Below are 13,967 nucleotides of genomic sequence, written 5' to 3'. Positions count from 1 at the left end.
GACTTTCAATGGAGTAAATATCTCATTAAAATCAACAAAATATTAACTGTACTGTAAACACTGAAGATATTCTTATAGGTAGGGAGTGACTCTCAGCTACTCTACCGAAGATCCATAGACTCATATATGTGATGATGTGGGGTAAAATTTCCACTCTACTGTAGGAGTTTCTTGTAAAGCTTCTACATCTCAGGGTACATTGCAGAAGGGAGATTTAAAAGAGGAAAAATCTTAAAATTCTAGATCACAGTACTGTACTTTACCTGATAGTATGGACCAGGCTAATAGATATTGTAAAGTAGCAGAATTTGTAATATATATTCAAAAGGATTGCTTACAGTTCGATTCGTAAATTATTAAAATACTTCTGATTGATGATCAAGTGTTCACTAATGAGCAAAGGGAAAAGGTGACAATGACAATTCTTGGGTTGCCAGGAAATCTATCTACTTGGATTAATCAGCAATAATCAGTATTGGTCTTAACAAATTGAATTCAGAATGGCACTAAGATTTTTCTATGGTGTCAGATGATCATGGCGATACAAGCATGTGTAAGTCTGAGGGAATTGTGGTGATCTATGTTTTGAGTAAGTGTCATTATTCGTAACAATAAACTGCTATCACATAACATTTGAGTCCTCTACATGATTTCAAAGCCTCTAGGAACTCTTCCTTAGCGATGACTGCTGCTTTGGCAGTCAACGACAAGACTGGACTGGCTATAAGGTAAGACGCCAGTCACTAGCACACATTCTCCAGTGTCCAAAGTCTGGAGAAATTAAACAGAGATGTTACGGGAATTGAGTTTATTCCTCCAATGGTGTAAGTACGGTACTGAATGTAATAGATGAAGGGATAAGATGATTGGTAACTATTGCACTTTAGTTATCATCACTGGGTTGTTGTCATTTTTTTTTTTTTTTTTTTTTTTTTGACGGGCAACATCACTTGTCATGGCATCAAATAATAATAAAAATGATGATGATGATGATGATTGATAATGATAATTGATAATAATAATAATAATAATAATTGATAATAATAATAATTGATAATAATAATAATAATTGATAATAATAATAATAATAATAAATTACTTCTTGTTTAAACATTTTAAGAAGTGTGAAAGACCATAGATGCATATACTTCCTAATGGAGTCGGGAATATCCAGTCAATGGTTATATGTTTTGATTTAAGGTGCAAAGAAAGACGTTTTTCTGTAATTATTGGTGTTGTAAATTGATATTACAAAGAACAACTTGTACTGAAATTTTAAGAATAATTTTGAGGAACCATTAAAGTTAATTTTGACATCATTCCATAGAAATAGTATTCTGCCATGCAAATTGACATGTTGTTTTTTAATACGGAGTAGGGCTTAGTTTTGTGGAGATGTAAATACTTGTTATTATAATGTTTGTTACATTTACAGTGAAATAAGTATGAGGAATTAGAATAAGTTCATGAGGCTTCACAAAAGATTTTCAGAAAGGTTTCAACCTGGATTTAACTATAATTGTAAATGAATTAAACATCTGATTCTAATGATGAATTATAAACAGAATTCAAAGCAATTGCACAGAAAATAATGGACAAACTCTTTTCCATAGGCAAAAAGTGTTCAATTTTAAAAAAATTACAATTAGCTATTATATGTATATGTGTTACCTTGTATGTGTAATTTTATAATGAGACAATTATGAGAAAAAAACACTGAATTCATGAGGAATATTTTTATTTCAATTTCAGTATTTTGATTCTAACTCTGAAAAAAAGTTAAATTAGAGCTCTGATGGATTTAAGATTTTCTTGTGGATGGAAAGTCAGATAATTATCTGTGTCCAGAAGGTGACTGTAGAGCATTAATCCTCCAGGGCCCCGAGAAAGGTCTTACTTGAAGCCCCTTTTCGAAACGGCTGTCAAACGTAAAACCAGCCTCGGCCTAGCTAGCATTGCTAATTCTGTGTTCAGAAGACAACAAGGAAGGTTCAGGGAAGCCCCAATCTTATGTTCTTCAGTGTGTCTTATTTTTTCCAGTTTTTAAAGTTCACTATTTATACCTAAGCCAGAATTCTCATCCTTCAGTAAAGCATTTATGAAATTTTTGGGGTAGACACTACTTATCTAGGGGATCAAATCTATTGTGTTCAGAACTCTAAATGAGCAATATGAGATTCTACTCTATACCCCTGTGCCATATGGCTTGGTAACTCATTTTTATTGTTAGTGTCCCCACGATCTTGAGTGTCCCTTGACATATCACTTTGCCAACGCAACACGTCCTCAGAGGAGTGTCTGTCCGTCAATTTGTTTGGTTTCAAGAATTATTATTATTATTATTATTATTATTATTATTATTATTATTATTATTATTATTATTATTATTATTATTATTATTATTGTCGAGAGTGCACCTCAAAGGGTGCACTGTGCAGCGTTTAATTAAGCACAAAGCTGCACCCAGTTTTTATTCCTCTTCTGTACACATCAGTTCCTCAAAAAAAAGTCCCTTTTTCTCTCCTTCCTTAGTCCAATCAGTTGATCCTCCCAATTAAGTCCGTACTTTATCCAATGATGAAGGCTTGTACTCCTGCAGATTTCATTTTCATCATCACGTGTTCTCCTTTCTGTTTTTTATATAGACGTTGCAGTTAGGTCCTTACAAAGCTTCTTGGTTTTAAAATGAAAGATTTTATTAACAAGCAATTTTCGAGGCTTGTGAGAATATGGCCTCTGACTTAAGTTTTATAAGCAAATGCAAAAATGTGCAAACTGAATGAAAATAAGAAAAGACTCCCTTGAAAGATAAAAAGAAAAGAAAAAGATAAATGATATATTTTAGCTATGTATAAGGAAAAGATGAAGCCACTCATCAGTGCGTAAGAGAAAGGGATCTTGAAAGTGTTTTATCAAGGTGTTTAGTTTTTCATTCATTTCGTTAACAAAAAATATAAAGAATAATTTATAAGAAAAATAGCGATCATTAGCTATGATAAATTTGAACTATAAAAATAAATTAGATTGTAAACATAGATTTGAGGAAAGTTCAAACTTGTTGCAAATATTTATTATCAAGTGTTATTTTGAAGAAGCTTAAGTCTTCGTATGTTTAACAAGGGATAGAATGTAAGTTTTCCCTTTAAGATGAACTCAGGTCATTAGTCTTAATCTCTTTCTAAAGAAAACTTCCTCAAAATATAGAAATCTTTTGCTGAAAGTTTAACAAAGTCCCTCAGTCTCAGTGACACATTTGAGGTTGAGAACCTCAGGGTCACCAGATTAGAAATCAGTATTGTTTTTGTAAGAAGGATAAATAACAGAGCTTTTAAATGCCAATATATTTAATTTACCACAATTGTTCATAAAGAGGGATGAATTAACAGCATTATAATGAAAAAAAAAATGGTAATTCTAAGATCAGAAAAATTAAATTAATGCCTGATTGTCTTGATGTAATCTCATTAATGTCTGATGTGGTCCATTCGGTGTCCTCTATGGCCTTGGGCAAGTTTGAGAACCTGCGATGTTTGTAGATATCCAAGAGAGATAGTCTGAAAAATATATCCTATTAGTAAAATCAATTTCATCATAAGATTCGCAAAGAAAACTTTAAATAGATCAAAGCTTCATATTGATTACGTTGGTTGTTCATCTTTTTATATTTTCTATTACCATAATCTTTGACATCTTGTTTCCCCTCATTGGCAAAATCTCTAGTTTTGAAACTCACTTTGGTGTCGTCAGTCTTTTGACATGATAACTTTAGTTTCATATTTGTTTAGTATTGGAAACAAGAATACCATTCTGTTTTCGTGTCAACCTTTACGCTGGACATTGAAAACTTCACTTGGTTTGAAAACATTTCCATTCTTTAAACCTTTGATCAGTAAAGTATCAAAGTTTTCCTTATGGAAATTATTCAAACCAAATATCCCGGTATTTCACTTACTGCCTACTCTGGCGTAAACTCCAGGATTGTTTGCCAGGGCGCAGCCATAGCCCCAAGAGACCACTCCAATTACCACCATAAATGTTTTAGCTGTGCTACCTGCAGTCACAAGTGGACCACCGGAATCACCCTGAAAATGGATAATTTTATCACGACTTTACTGAAACTAGTTACGTTTGAGGTTGGGACATTTTCTGGTTTATAAGAAAGACCATTGTCATAAGTAGTACAGTCTGTTGTCTGATTCTGATAAAAGACTCCACTTTCTTCTCAATCTTCCATCTATTTATACTTTCGCATATATCTATATCTCTGATTTTGCCAAAGCTTTCTCTGTACTCCTAAAGTAGTCTGAGGCTGTTTGCAAGTTTTGCATAAATTTTGTCAATCCTTATAATTTTGTCAATCGTTATAATTTTGTCAAAAGAATGAAAATCAAGCATTCAAGTCACATAAGTTCTTAAGTATGTCTTTAAACATGGTATTTGAAATATGTAGATACAAATCAAGTTGAATTTTATAATGTAATTTTATTGTTGTGGCTCAACAAACCTGACAAGAATCTTTTCCGCCGGCATCCAGTCCAGCACAGATCATGTTACCTGTGACTGCGGTTCCTAAAAACTGTTGACATCTTGAGTTGGACATTGTTGGAACATCCACTTCATAAAGTACATTAGGTTGACTACCACCTGTAAAGTAAAATGGTTATACATATAATACTGCACTTTTATTAAAGAAAAAAAATTCTCTACAAAATACAAAATGGAGAGATCACATAAGTAAGTGACCAAATAAAAAAATCAGAATCAATTTGCCCTAGCATACTTACTATTTCTTACATATTGGATAATCAAATTTTCAACCAATCAAGAAATTGGTTGGCCAAGTCAACCTCCCATTAGAATGCAACCACCAGAGACTTTTAGGAGCATTCTAAGCAGAACCAACACAGCAGGATTTTGGCTTCCCCTCCTGGTATGACGTTTTCACCTTAGTCTCCACCACCACTGGAGAGTTTAACCTGGCAAAGTCTCTTCACATTCTCGACTTTACTTATACATGACATAATGAACACACCCTCTTTTACTTTAATGTAAATCCAATAATGATTATTTCATAATGATGACAAAAGCTGTGGGGATGATTTCAATCAGAAAAATTATGGCAATATGGTAATGGTTAAGGTAAAACCCTTCTTTTCGCTTCTCTACTACTTATGGTCTGGTGTGGATTCTACCCTCCGGGTAACACTGATTAGCATTACCATTTTCAATCTTCTCCCCTCTCAAACCCAGTTGCCCAGTTATGTATTCCATGCTGCTCTTAAAGACTCTCGCTACAGCCTCTACTGATGATTCGGTTTTAAGAATAACGCCATTGCAAGTATCATAACTAGACTTGTGGATCTTGAACCATCTCTATTTAACATCGTATTATTTAGCTTGAAACTCTTCCTAAAACATCTTTGCATATTTCCTACCCCATACCACAAGAAGTTTGCAGATAAATTGGTTTTCTGTCCTGTTACGTCTCCTCTCTTCTCCCATGTCTATAGGCTTGCCATATATTACAATTAATTCCTCCATAACTTTATTCCTTTTCCTAGGATTGATATCTTTTAATACACTTTTTCGGAACAAAATAAAATAGCTCAAATTGATGAATTTCCACTCAAAACATTTGGTGTCCTTTTTGGATGCTGTTATATTCCTCCAAGTTTCAAAGAGTTTCTCTTAGTCTCATTTCTTTGGTCCATGACTCAACTGTACCAACCGTGTTTCACACAATTGTACATAATTCCTTTTGTATATATTATGCTTGTATCTTCGCTCTTCCCTCACACTAAAACGAACATGAAAATTCATGTCTGGTTTTTCCTCTGTAATATTGTCTGTCTTGTGAACTTGTTATGTCCTGTTGCCTTGAGGTTTTGTATATAAGGAGAGTGTTCCACAATAATATAACTCAGTCGTTTCCAACCTGCCTTTGAGTTCACAGCCTTACTCGGCGCCGTCACACATCTTTGCCTTTCCTCTTGCTGTAGGCTTACTCAAAGAAATTCTGCTGCCCATTTTCTATTGGTATTATTTTTTTCCTTCATTCTGCTAAGGTGTCCTATTATACAGCCTGGTAATACCTTTTATATATCTTACCAACTTTACTTTCTAGAAATAGGAAATCTCCTTAATGGAAGGTTCGGACTGTTTTGCTCCACCATGTCCAGCGCTGGTATTCTCTTCCTACTTTAGTGTGTCTTGAGTCTTGTATGGGTCCATCTTTTAAGAGACAGTTGTTATGATTTTGAGACTTTGCATTACTCCTCCAGCTTCTTTTCTTATGATTGTGTTTTTCCCTTCTGAGTCTCTTTGTAAAGATGTTAACAAAACGTTAGAAGTATGAATAACAACCTAATCTTAACTATGCCTCATTGTTAAATGCAAATAGAAGAAATGTCCAACATGCATACAAAAATTTTTAACGATTTTTCACAATTTTTGTAATTGGTATCAATAAATTTGGAAACGAGAAAGTTGTTCCATTTATTCCTAATGACTGAAATCGTGGTAGTTCCTAAAATCAATTTCTTGAAGGAATAAATTAGAAATAAGAAAACTCTGTGAATAGAATGTACTGAAGGTGCATGCACAGAAAGTGATCTAGACCAAAATATTTCTCTGATAAGATGATTGACTGCTCTTTGATGCTTGACTTGAACAAAGATTTCACATAAGTTAAAACTTATTACTAGTGTACAAACCTGACTGTAATGTTCCCCAGCCAGTAACTGTAGCAGTCACATCACTATAGGCATTGCCTGCATCTGGAAGACACACAGGGGCAATCTTGTTGTCAGAAGGGAAGGTGAGCGGAGAGGACAGCTTGATCAACGCCATATCGTTGTCATAAGTGTTGGTGTTGTAATTTGGATGCATGATGATCTGTAACAAGATTGATTGATGATACTTATTTTCCATATCACATTGTCTTAACCTTTGCAAGATACCTGCCATTATAACACCTGTATTTAAGAATCAGAAAATTTCTACTACATAGAGTTGTACAATTCAATTCAAATTTCCTCTTCTTTCATTTATAACAGCAAAGATTTATTGCAATGCATCTAGAAATATTTTCTCTGTTTAAAAAAAAGCTCATAGTAGATAGAAAAGCCTTATATAATTTCTTGACTTCTGTTAAAGAGAATTTCTAATAAAATATTTTGCTAGTACTATCCAGAGGTTTACCGACTTACTCTTGAGGCTTGGATCTTTTGTCTAACTGTTGTTTCAGTTAATGTGGTATAATCGTGTTCTCCAACGACTACATAGACGCTTGATGCACTGTCTCTGGAAAGGGAATGGGATCGTTGTTAGTAACAACACTCATTTCTGTTTGAAAAGGTCAATATCGCCATTAATAGGACATTGCCTGAACTTTTAAATATTTTTTTTTTATAAAATTCTTAAATACTTTTTGAAAACTTTACAAGAACATTTTAAGATTAGTTTAAATCCAAAGCAAGTGATGAGGTGTTAATACTGTGTCGTGTCTAATTTTCAAGTCAAGTCACCAGATATGATCTGAAACGCGTTCATAAATAGTCAATCTTCCTGGATGAAATGAAAGAGAATTAGGCCTACCCCAATGGTAGTCCTCTTACCCGTCGACACAATGAGATGCTGTCAGGATCCACTCGTTGGAGATGATAGAACCACCACAATATGGTCTGCTAGATGTAGCTGACGTCAACCCAACTTGCCAAGGGTATTCGTGCACTGTTGTCGGTTGGCCTCCAACAATCCTGGTCACTGGGTTTCGTCGGCCACACACTGCATGAGAGAATTAGATGCTTCACTGTATCAAGTATTCACTGTTTGCTTGTTTTTGTTATAAGACTGAACTTGTGGTAGATTAGGTGGTTTCTAAAATTACTAAAATTTTTCATTTGGTTTTCTATATATATATATATATATATATATATATATATATATATATATATATATATATATATATATATATATATATCGCAGATAACTTTTTAATTTTGCAGAAACTCTATTGAGCATTGTTATACCGTTTATATGAACATTAAGTAATGGATAGTTATAATATAAGTTAATAGTTATAGTCGCCACAGAGATTTCAGGTTAAATAAGCCCCACCCCTTGATGACGTCATATCCCATCATGTCTCCTGCAATAGCAGTGGTCACAATGCATACTATACCCTTAAAGTGATTATAAGATATTATAGCTGCTAATGTGGGAGACAACGTGATTGGCTATGACCTCATCAGGGGGCGGGGCATATTTCACCTGGGTGGGGCTTATTTCGCCTGGGATCTATACAGAGACTTGCAGTTAAGGAATAAAAACTAACGTTGAAACCATAGGCATATAAAAATCTATTCTAAGACATTCATATGTAAGAGGTTATATTGATATTGTTCAGTTTTATTCTCTCAATCTTCTGTTATCAGAACAATTATTATCAATATACGAAATATCTCGAATTCTTTATTAGCAGCAGTCGCTCACTCTCGCATGAGTTACATAAAAATACTGAGTTTAGCAAAGACTCCAATATATATTATAAAGTAACAATCGCTGAACAGTCCTTAATTATGTATGATAATTGATCCATATTGTTTTGCCTAAGGAAATATTTGAGCTCTTAAATAATAATCTATATTTGTAAGCTTCCAAGGACATCAAGATAATAAGAGTAAGAAGATCTGTACATACAGATTTTCATTCGTTCACATAAGAAGAAAATATCTGAACAAAGTCAAAAACTCTCACGAAGATGAGAAAAAACAACTTTGATATACAGTAGGATCTGGACAAGAATTAAACTTTAGTAATCCTTGAGAGACTGAACCCTTCCAAGATGCACAGGCGCATGACAGAACAGCTCTGAAGTAGTTTGGTTTTTATTAAAAGAAGAACTGTTATTGTCCTTCCACTAAACATTCGGAAACAGGAAATTTAACTCGGAACCCTCGAAAAAGGAGAAGATAATCAGCTTTATTTAATAGGCAATCACTTGAGGTAGAATCCTTCATCGCCGCAGCATTATTTGTATAGCTTGAGATTGGTTGAAATCGAAAGCAATTAATGAGGTCTTAATACTGGGTCTAATTTTCAAGTCAAGTCTTTTGCTTGCTTGCAGGTCATAAACACTGCTTGCCTTGGTGGAAGGATACCTAGAAGCTGAGGAGCGTCCTCCAAAAGGGAATATGTAGTTTTGGACGCATTAGGGTGAAAGCAGATTACGATACCAAATCTGTCGGGGTAGAATTTATAATGGCTGCACTGCTTCCATCTTCAGCAGTGTTTAATTATCTTCCCACTATGGAGAGGGCGCTGCTCAATAGGGGATTGGATAGCCCAAGGCTGCTATCCATCTGTCCCAAAGATCTCGGCTAGGTTTTTCTGGTGGTTGGTTTGAAAGAGGGACAATTATGACTATTCAATTCTGATGAGAAGATCGTGTTGTGGCACACCTTTGGTGGTATCGGTCACAGACTGGGAAAAGATGGAGACACATTTCCTTGAAGCTTTTATCTCGACAAATGAGTTTCCTCAGTTGGATGAGGAGGGACAGTGATGCAGAGTGGGCTAAGAATTTAAGGTAGTTGACACTCATCCATTTCATACAAGCCAATGAAGAAAAGGATATCGAGAAGGAATGGGTTACTTGAAAAATCTTTGTTGATGCCACGGTTACTCAGCAGATAGGAAGGGCTTTGTTGGAATACGAAGAATAATAAGAATGAAACTGGGACAAAGGCATTGTTGGAGAGAGAGAGAGAGAGAGAGAGAGAGAGAGAGAGAGAGAGAGAGAGAGAGAGAGAGAGAGAGAGAGAGAGAGAGAGAGAGAATTAAATTAATGCAAATATGTTATGTAAAGAGCTTGTGTTTGTAAAAGGTCAGCGTTATTTTCACTGTTGGAGACCTTGGGCTCATGGCATACTTACTTGTAGCTTAGCAAATAATAATAATAATAGAAATAATAATAATAATACAAAGGAAATTTGACAGTAATTTTGTACTTACGGCATTGCCCACTTGGCGGTGGTGGTGGTGGTGCTACTGTTGTAGTTGTTGTTGTTGCAGCTGCTATTGTTGTTGTAGCTGCTACTGTTGTTGTAGCTGCTACTGTTGTTGTAGCTGCTGTTGAAGACCAAGTCGAAAATCCTGTTACACCTGAAAGAAATATATGATACTGTGACACTTAAAGAAACCGGGAACACGCAAGTAAGTCGAGGTTTCTCAGGACGGGAATCAGGTTCCTAAAACTAGGAGCAAGAAAATCAGATTGATTCCAGAGAAATGGGAAGCGGAATAGTATTGACGAATATAAGAGGGATGGAAACTTTTATTATCTAATGTTGAAATGGCAATAGTAATTGTGAGAAATAAGCCAGCTAAATGAAAAATAAAAATAAATTGCAGGACCTTGACAGCCACCTGTCGGTGGAAATGAGAACTTCTCTTAGACGTGTTGTTTACCTGAACCTGAGGCTGTGACTGTGCAGGAGAATCCGTAGTATCCTTTTGTTTTTGAGGTAAACTTGACCTGCATCATGTTGTCTCCACTCGTTTCAGTAAAAGGTGGTTGAGTTCCGCAATACCTGTAAAAATAGACCTCTAGAGGTACATTTGATAACTAAGTTTTGTTTTGAAATGTGGAATGTCTCTCTCTCTCTCTCTCTCTCTCTCTCTCTCTCTCTCTCTCTCTTTATATGTATATCTCTCTCTCTATATATATATATATATATATATATATATATATATATATATACATATATATATATATATATATATATATATATATATATATATATATATATTTACATATATATATATATATATATATATATATATATATATATATATATATATATTCTACTTTTGCACTAAAAAGATATGTGAATATTTCTCTTTTCCTGTGACACTTCATTAAAATTTCTTCTTTAAATAATACTGTAAATGTCTGAAGCCATTGTAATACTTCTCTCTTCATTTAGATATCTAATTCAAAGAATGGAATGTTCTTCAATGTGAAAATACGAGGCAAAGACCTTCCCTAGCTTTTAGAGATGTTAAAAAGTGAGGAATAAATAAAAGATGAAAATAATTATCGATATTCCACAATATGAATTTGCATTGACGACTCACAAGTGATATTTTATCATCTACTTATCATAACATTAGCTGCTAAATGTGACACGATATGTTAATCTTTCTGACCCTTGTTGAGTTTCATGCAGGTGCATAAAGGCTCTGTCGCTTTGCAAGAAATGTATTTAAGCTATATTTTGATTAAAAGTTAATCAATCCTATACGGTACTTGGCTATGAATATGGAGTTAGGATATACCAATCTTATAAGGGTTTTGGCTCTATTTTCCTCATGACGATCATGACCGATATGCAATGATATTTCATGCATTCTACGATCCATCTGGCCATCAAGATTGCATAAGACACAGTGTCAACTTCCCTGTAAGCTTTAGACCCACCAACAGTTGTGAATCCTACTGTAACATACGACAAAGAGTCAACCACACCTCTTCAGTGAGAAGATGAAGGTCACAATCAAAGTTGGCACTAAAATTTCAAACTTAATCGTCATCTTTATCTCACTTTGCATAGAGACCATCTCCGGTGATTAGGACGGAAGAATAACTGCATCCTCTCAGCCTAAAATCATCGCAAGTAATCGATATGGTTGAGTCAACAGACGAACCCTGCAAAGGATAATGCTGATGAAGAGAGGAGCCAGGTAGACGAAGATTATGTTACAGGAAATTATGAACTAATAGTAGAATAACTATCCATTGTCAACATAGTTGTGGCAAGACACAAGATATGACTCGAATAATAATTAAAAAAAAGTTTTGAGGTGGTTGGTTAAAAAGAGACTTTTGGGATTGCATTTCATACTTTTCATTTAAGGAGGTAAGAGGTAAAGAGATAAAATTTTACAGTTGATGATTTAAATACGTTTATGGGAAGAACTGTCTTCATGGCTGAACAAATACAGTCAGCCCTCAATATTCGCTGACTCGGTCATTCACGATACTGAGATCTCTATAACCTAGTATATAAAAATCGAGAAAATTTCAATATTTTTCAACTCACCTGGAAGGTCCATCGGCAGGTGCTGCCCACTGGATACCATTTTGGATAATTCTTAGACTGGATGGTAACGGTCTGGCCCGGTGCCAGGACATGACTGCCACATGGAAGGGGGCTTGCTGAGTTGGGGGCAGAAGAATGATAAATATGAGAGTGAATATGGAACCAAAATCTGTTTTCAAAGAACTCTTACCGCGGGAATAACTAACATATATTTATGACTGGAAATGAATAGAAGGATGATATAGAAAAGAATTAGTGAACGGTTTTCAAGAGAACATTAGCACAAGCTTAATCACTTTTCTCTCTAAATGATGAAAGGGGAAGCAAATACTTCTTGTGTTCTTGAAAATATCTAATTAAGATATCCAAATAGGACTGTTGTTAACTTATAACAATTCAGATCTAAATTCCCGGTAAACTAAAAAGCTCTAATTTTGAGTGTTAATATTTTCCCAAGTTTAATGAAAGTTTTACTTTACAAAAGAAGATGATCTTGAGAGTACCTTGTCTGTCGCTACCTGACATCTGCCTCAGCTCATTGAAGACTCGTTGCATCTCGCCCAGCCTGGGCTCCTTTTGGGGAGTGCTGGAGGGGTCGCCCAGTCTGGGCTCCTTGTGGGGAGTGCTGGGGGTGGCGGGGAGGAGATGAAGATGGAAATTGAATAGATAGAAAGGAAACAAATATACAAGAAAGGTAAACGGTGAGGTGATTGTAAAACAGAAATATTACTTATTGCGTATGAATATGATTACGTAAAATGTTTATATTGCAGATATGAGTTGGAAGGAAAATATTTGTCACTAACATAGAGTCTTCTGAAAATATCTATACCTCTGATGATTCACTGAGCTATAAAGGAACAGGTAAAAGTATTTCAAATAAATTTCGAAAGGATAGCTGAAATAAATATGAAAGATATGAAAAATTTAATTTATCAAACATAATTTCATGTTTATTTTGCACTTCTTAATGTTGCTTTTTTATTTAATTAATGTTAAGGTTGATTATTGATGTTGGTATTATCTTTATATTTATATCCTTTCTTGCTAAAATTAATGTTGAAATTATGTTAGTAATAGCCAAGAAACTCCCAATTGATAAAAATCAATGAGGCAAAAGCTTATTCAAAGACATTTTAATTGCAATTCTCAAGGTCATTATGTCATTAAATTTGCCGAAGAAGAAACTCGACTTACGTTCCGTTCCAAGCGGGAACAGCATTCACACACCACAAACTCTGAAGAAGAAATGGAATGGAAAAGGAATTTAAAAATTGCAATTATATTAGTTATGTTATTTGCAACAAATATCAGCAGAAATATCTATACCAGGATTAACTAGTATTTCAAGAGTACTTTGATCATTGTAAATGACTTGATGGCTTTTTATGCAAGAAAATATACCGTGCAAATGTCGTCATCATAATTCATAAAACATATGTTGTCGTTAATGAAATACAGGGTGTGTGGGGCCAGCAAGTATGTATGTATGTAAGCATGCATGAATTTATGTATGTATGTATGTATGTATGTATATATGTATGTATGTATGCATCAACCTTTTGGCTATGATATCAAACGTTCTCTTGAAGTTATGAACTGACAAAAAGACCATCCTGTACGATTGAAAGACAGAATTCTAATACTCCAATAACCTTAAAACTCAAAGGCATTGTGTAAATACAAAACGTTTCGCCCAATGGAAGTTACCTGCTACAAAAGGACTCTCGGGAACTGGCCTGACAGGATGTCGGTTGGTAACAATATTAAATCTAAATCCTAATCACAGTTTCCTAAGGAAGGAACCCAACACCTCGGGCAATATCGTATGATTCATCAAATACTGATTTGCATTAAATTTTC

The 13,967-nt window shown here is 34.6% G+C and overlaps 1 protein-coding gene across 1 annotated transcript in view; it reads right to left on the bottom strand.

Annotated features, from left to right (window-relative positions):
• The window catches only part of LOC137642911 (ovochymase-like), a 90,697-nt gene that overhangs the window by 75,487 nt on the left and 1,243 nt on the right, over positions 1–13,967 (bottom strand). Inside the window, exons 2-13 of the mRNA XM_068375776.1 lie at positions 13,302–13,342; positions 12,608–12,729; positions 12,105–12,220; positions 11,607–11,710; positions 10,471–10,592; positions 10,015–10,164; positions 7,617–7,785; positions 7,209–7,302; positions 6,714–6,894; positions 4,505–4,644; positions 3,953–4,082; positions 3,503–3,554 (exon numbers count right to left, since the gene is read on the bottom strand). Coding sequence (XP_068231877.1) covers positions 3,503–3,554; positions 3,953–4,082; positions 4,505–4,644; positions 6,714–6,894; positions 7,209–7,302; positions 7,617–7,785; positions 10,015–10,164; positions 10,471–10,592; positions 11,607–11,710; positions 12,105–12,220; positions 12,608–12,729; positions 13,302–13,342 — 1,421 coding nt within the window. The remainder of the gene's footprint in view (positions 1–3,502; positions 3,555–3,952; positions 4,083–4,504; positions 4,645–6,713; positions 6,895–7,208; positions 7,303–7,616; positions 7,786–10,014; positions 10,165–10,470; positions 10,593–11,606; positions 11,711–12,104; positions 12,221–12,607; positions 12,730–13,301; positions 13,343–13,967) is intronic.

This window comes from Palaemon carinicauda, chromosome 6 (assembly GCF_036898095.1).
Source record: "Palaemon carinicauda isolate YSFRI2023 chromosome 6, ASM3689809v2, whole genome shotgun sequence".
NCBI classification, from domain to species: Eukaryota; Metazoa; Arthropoda; class Malacostraca; order Decapoda; family Palaemonidae; genus Palaemon; species Palaemon carinicauda.
The sequence above is the reverse complement of the archived record's forward strand: the minus strand, read 5'-3'. Positions and strand labels throughout refer to the sequence as shown.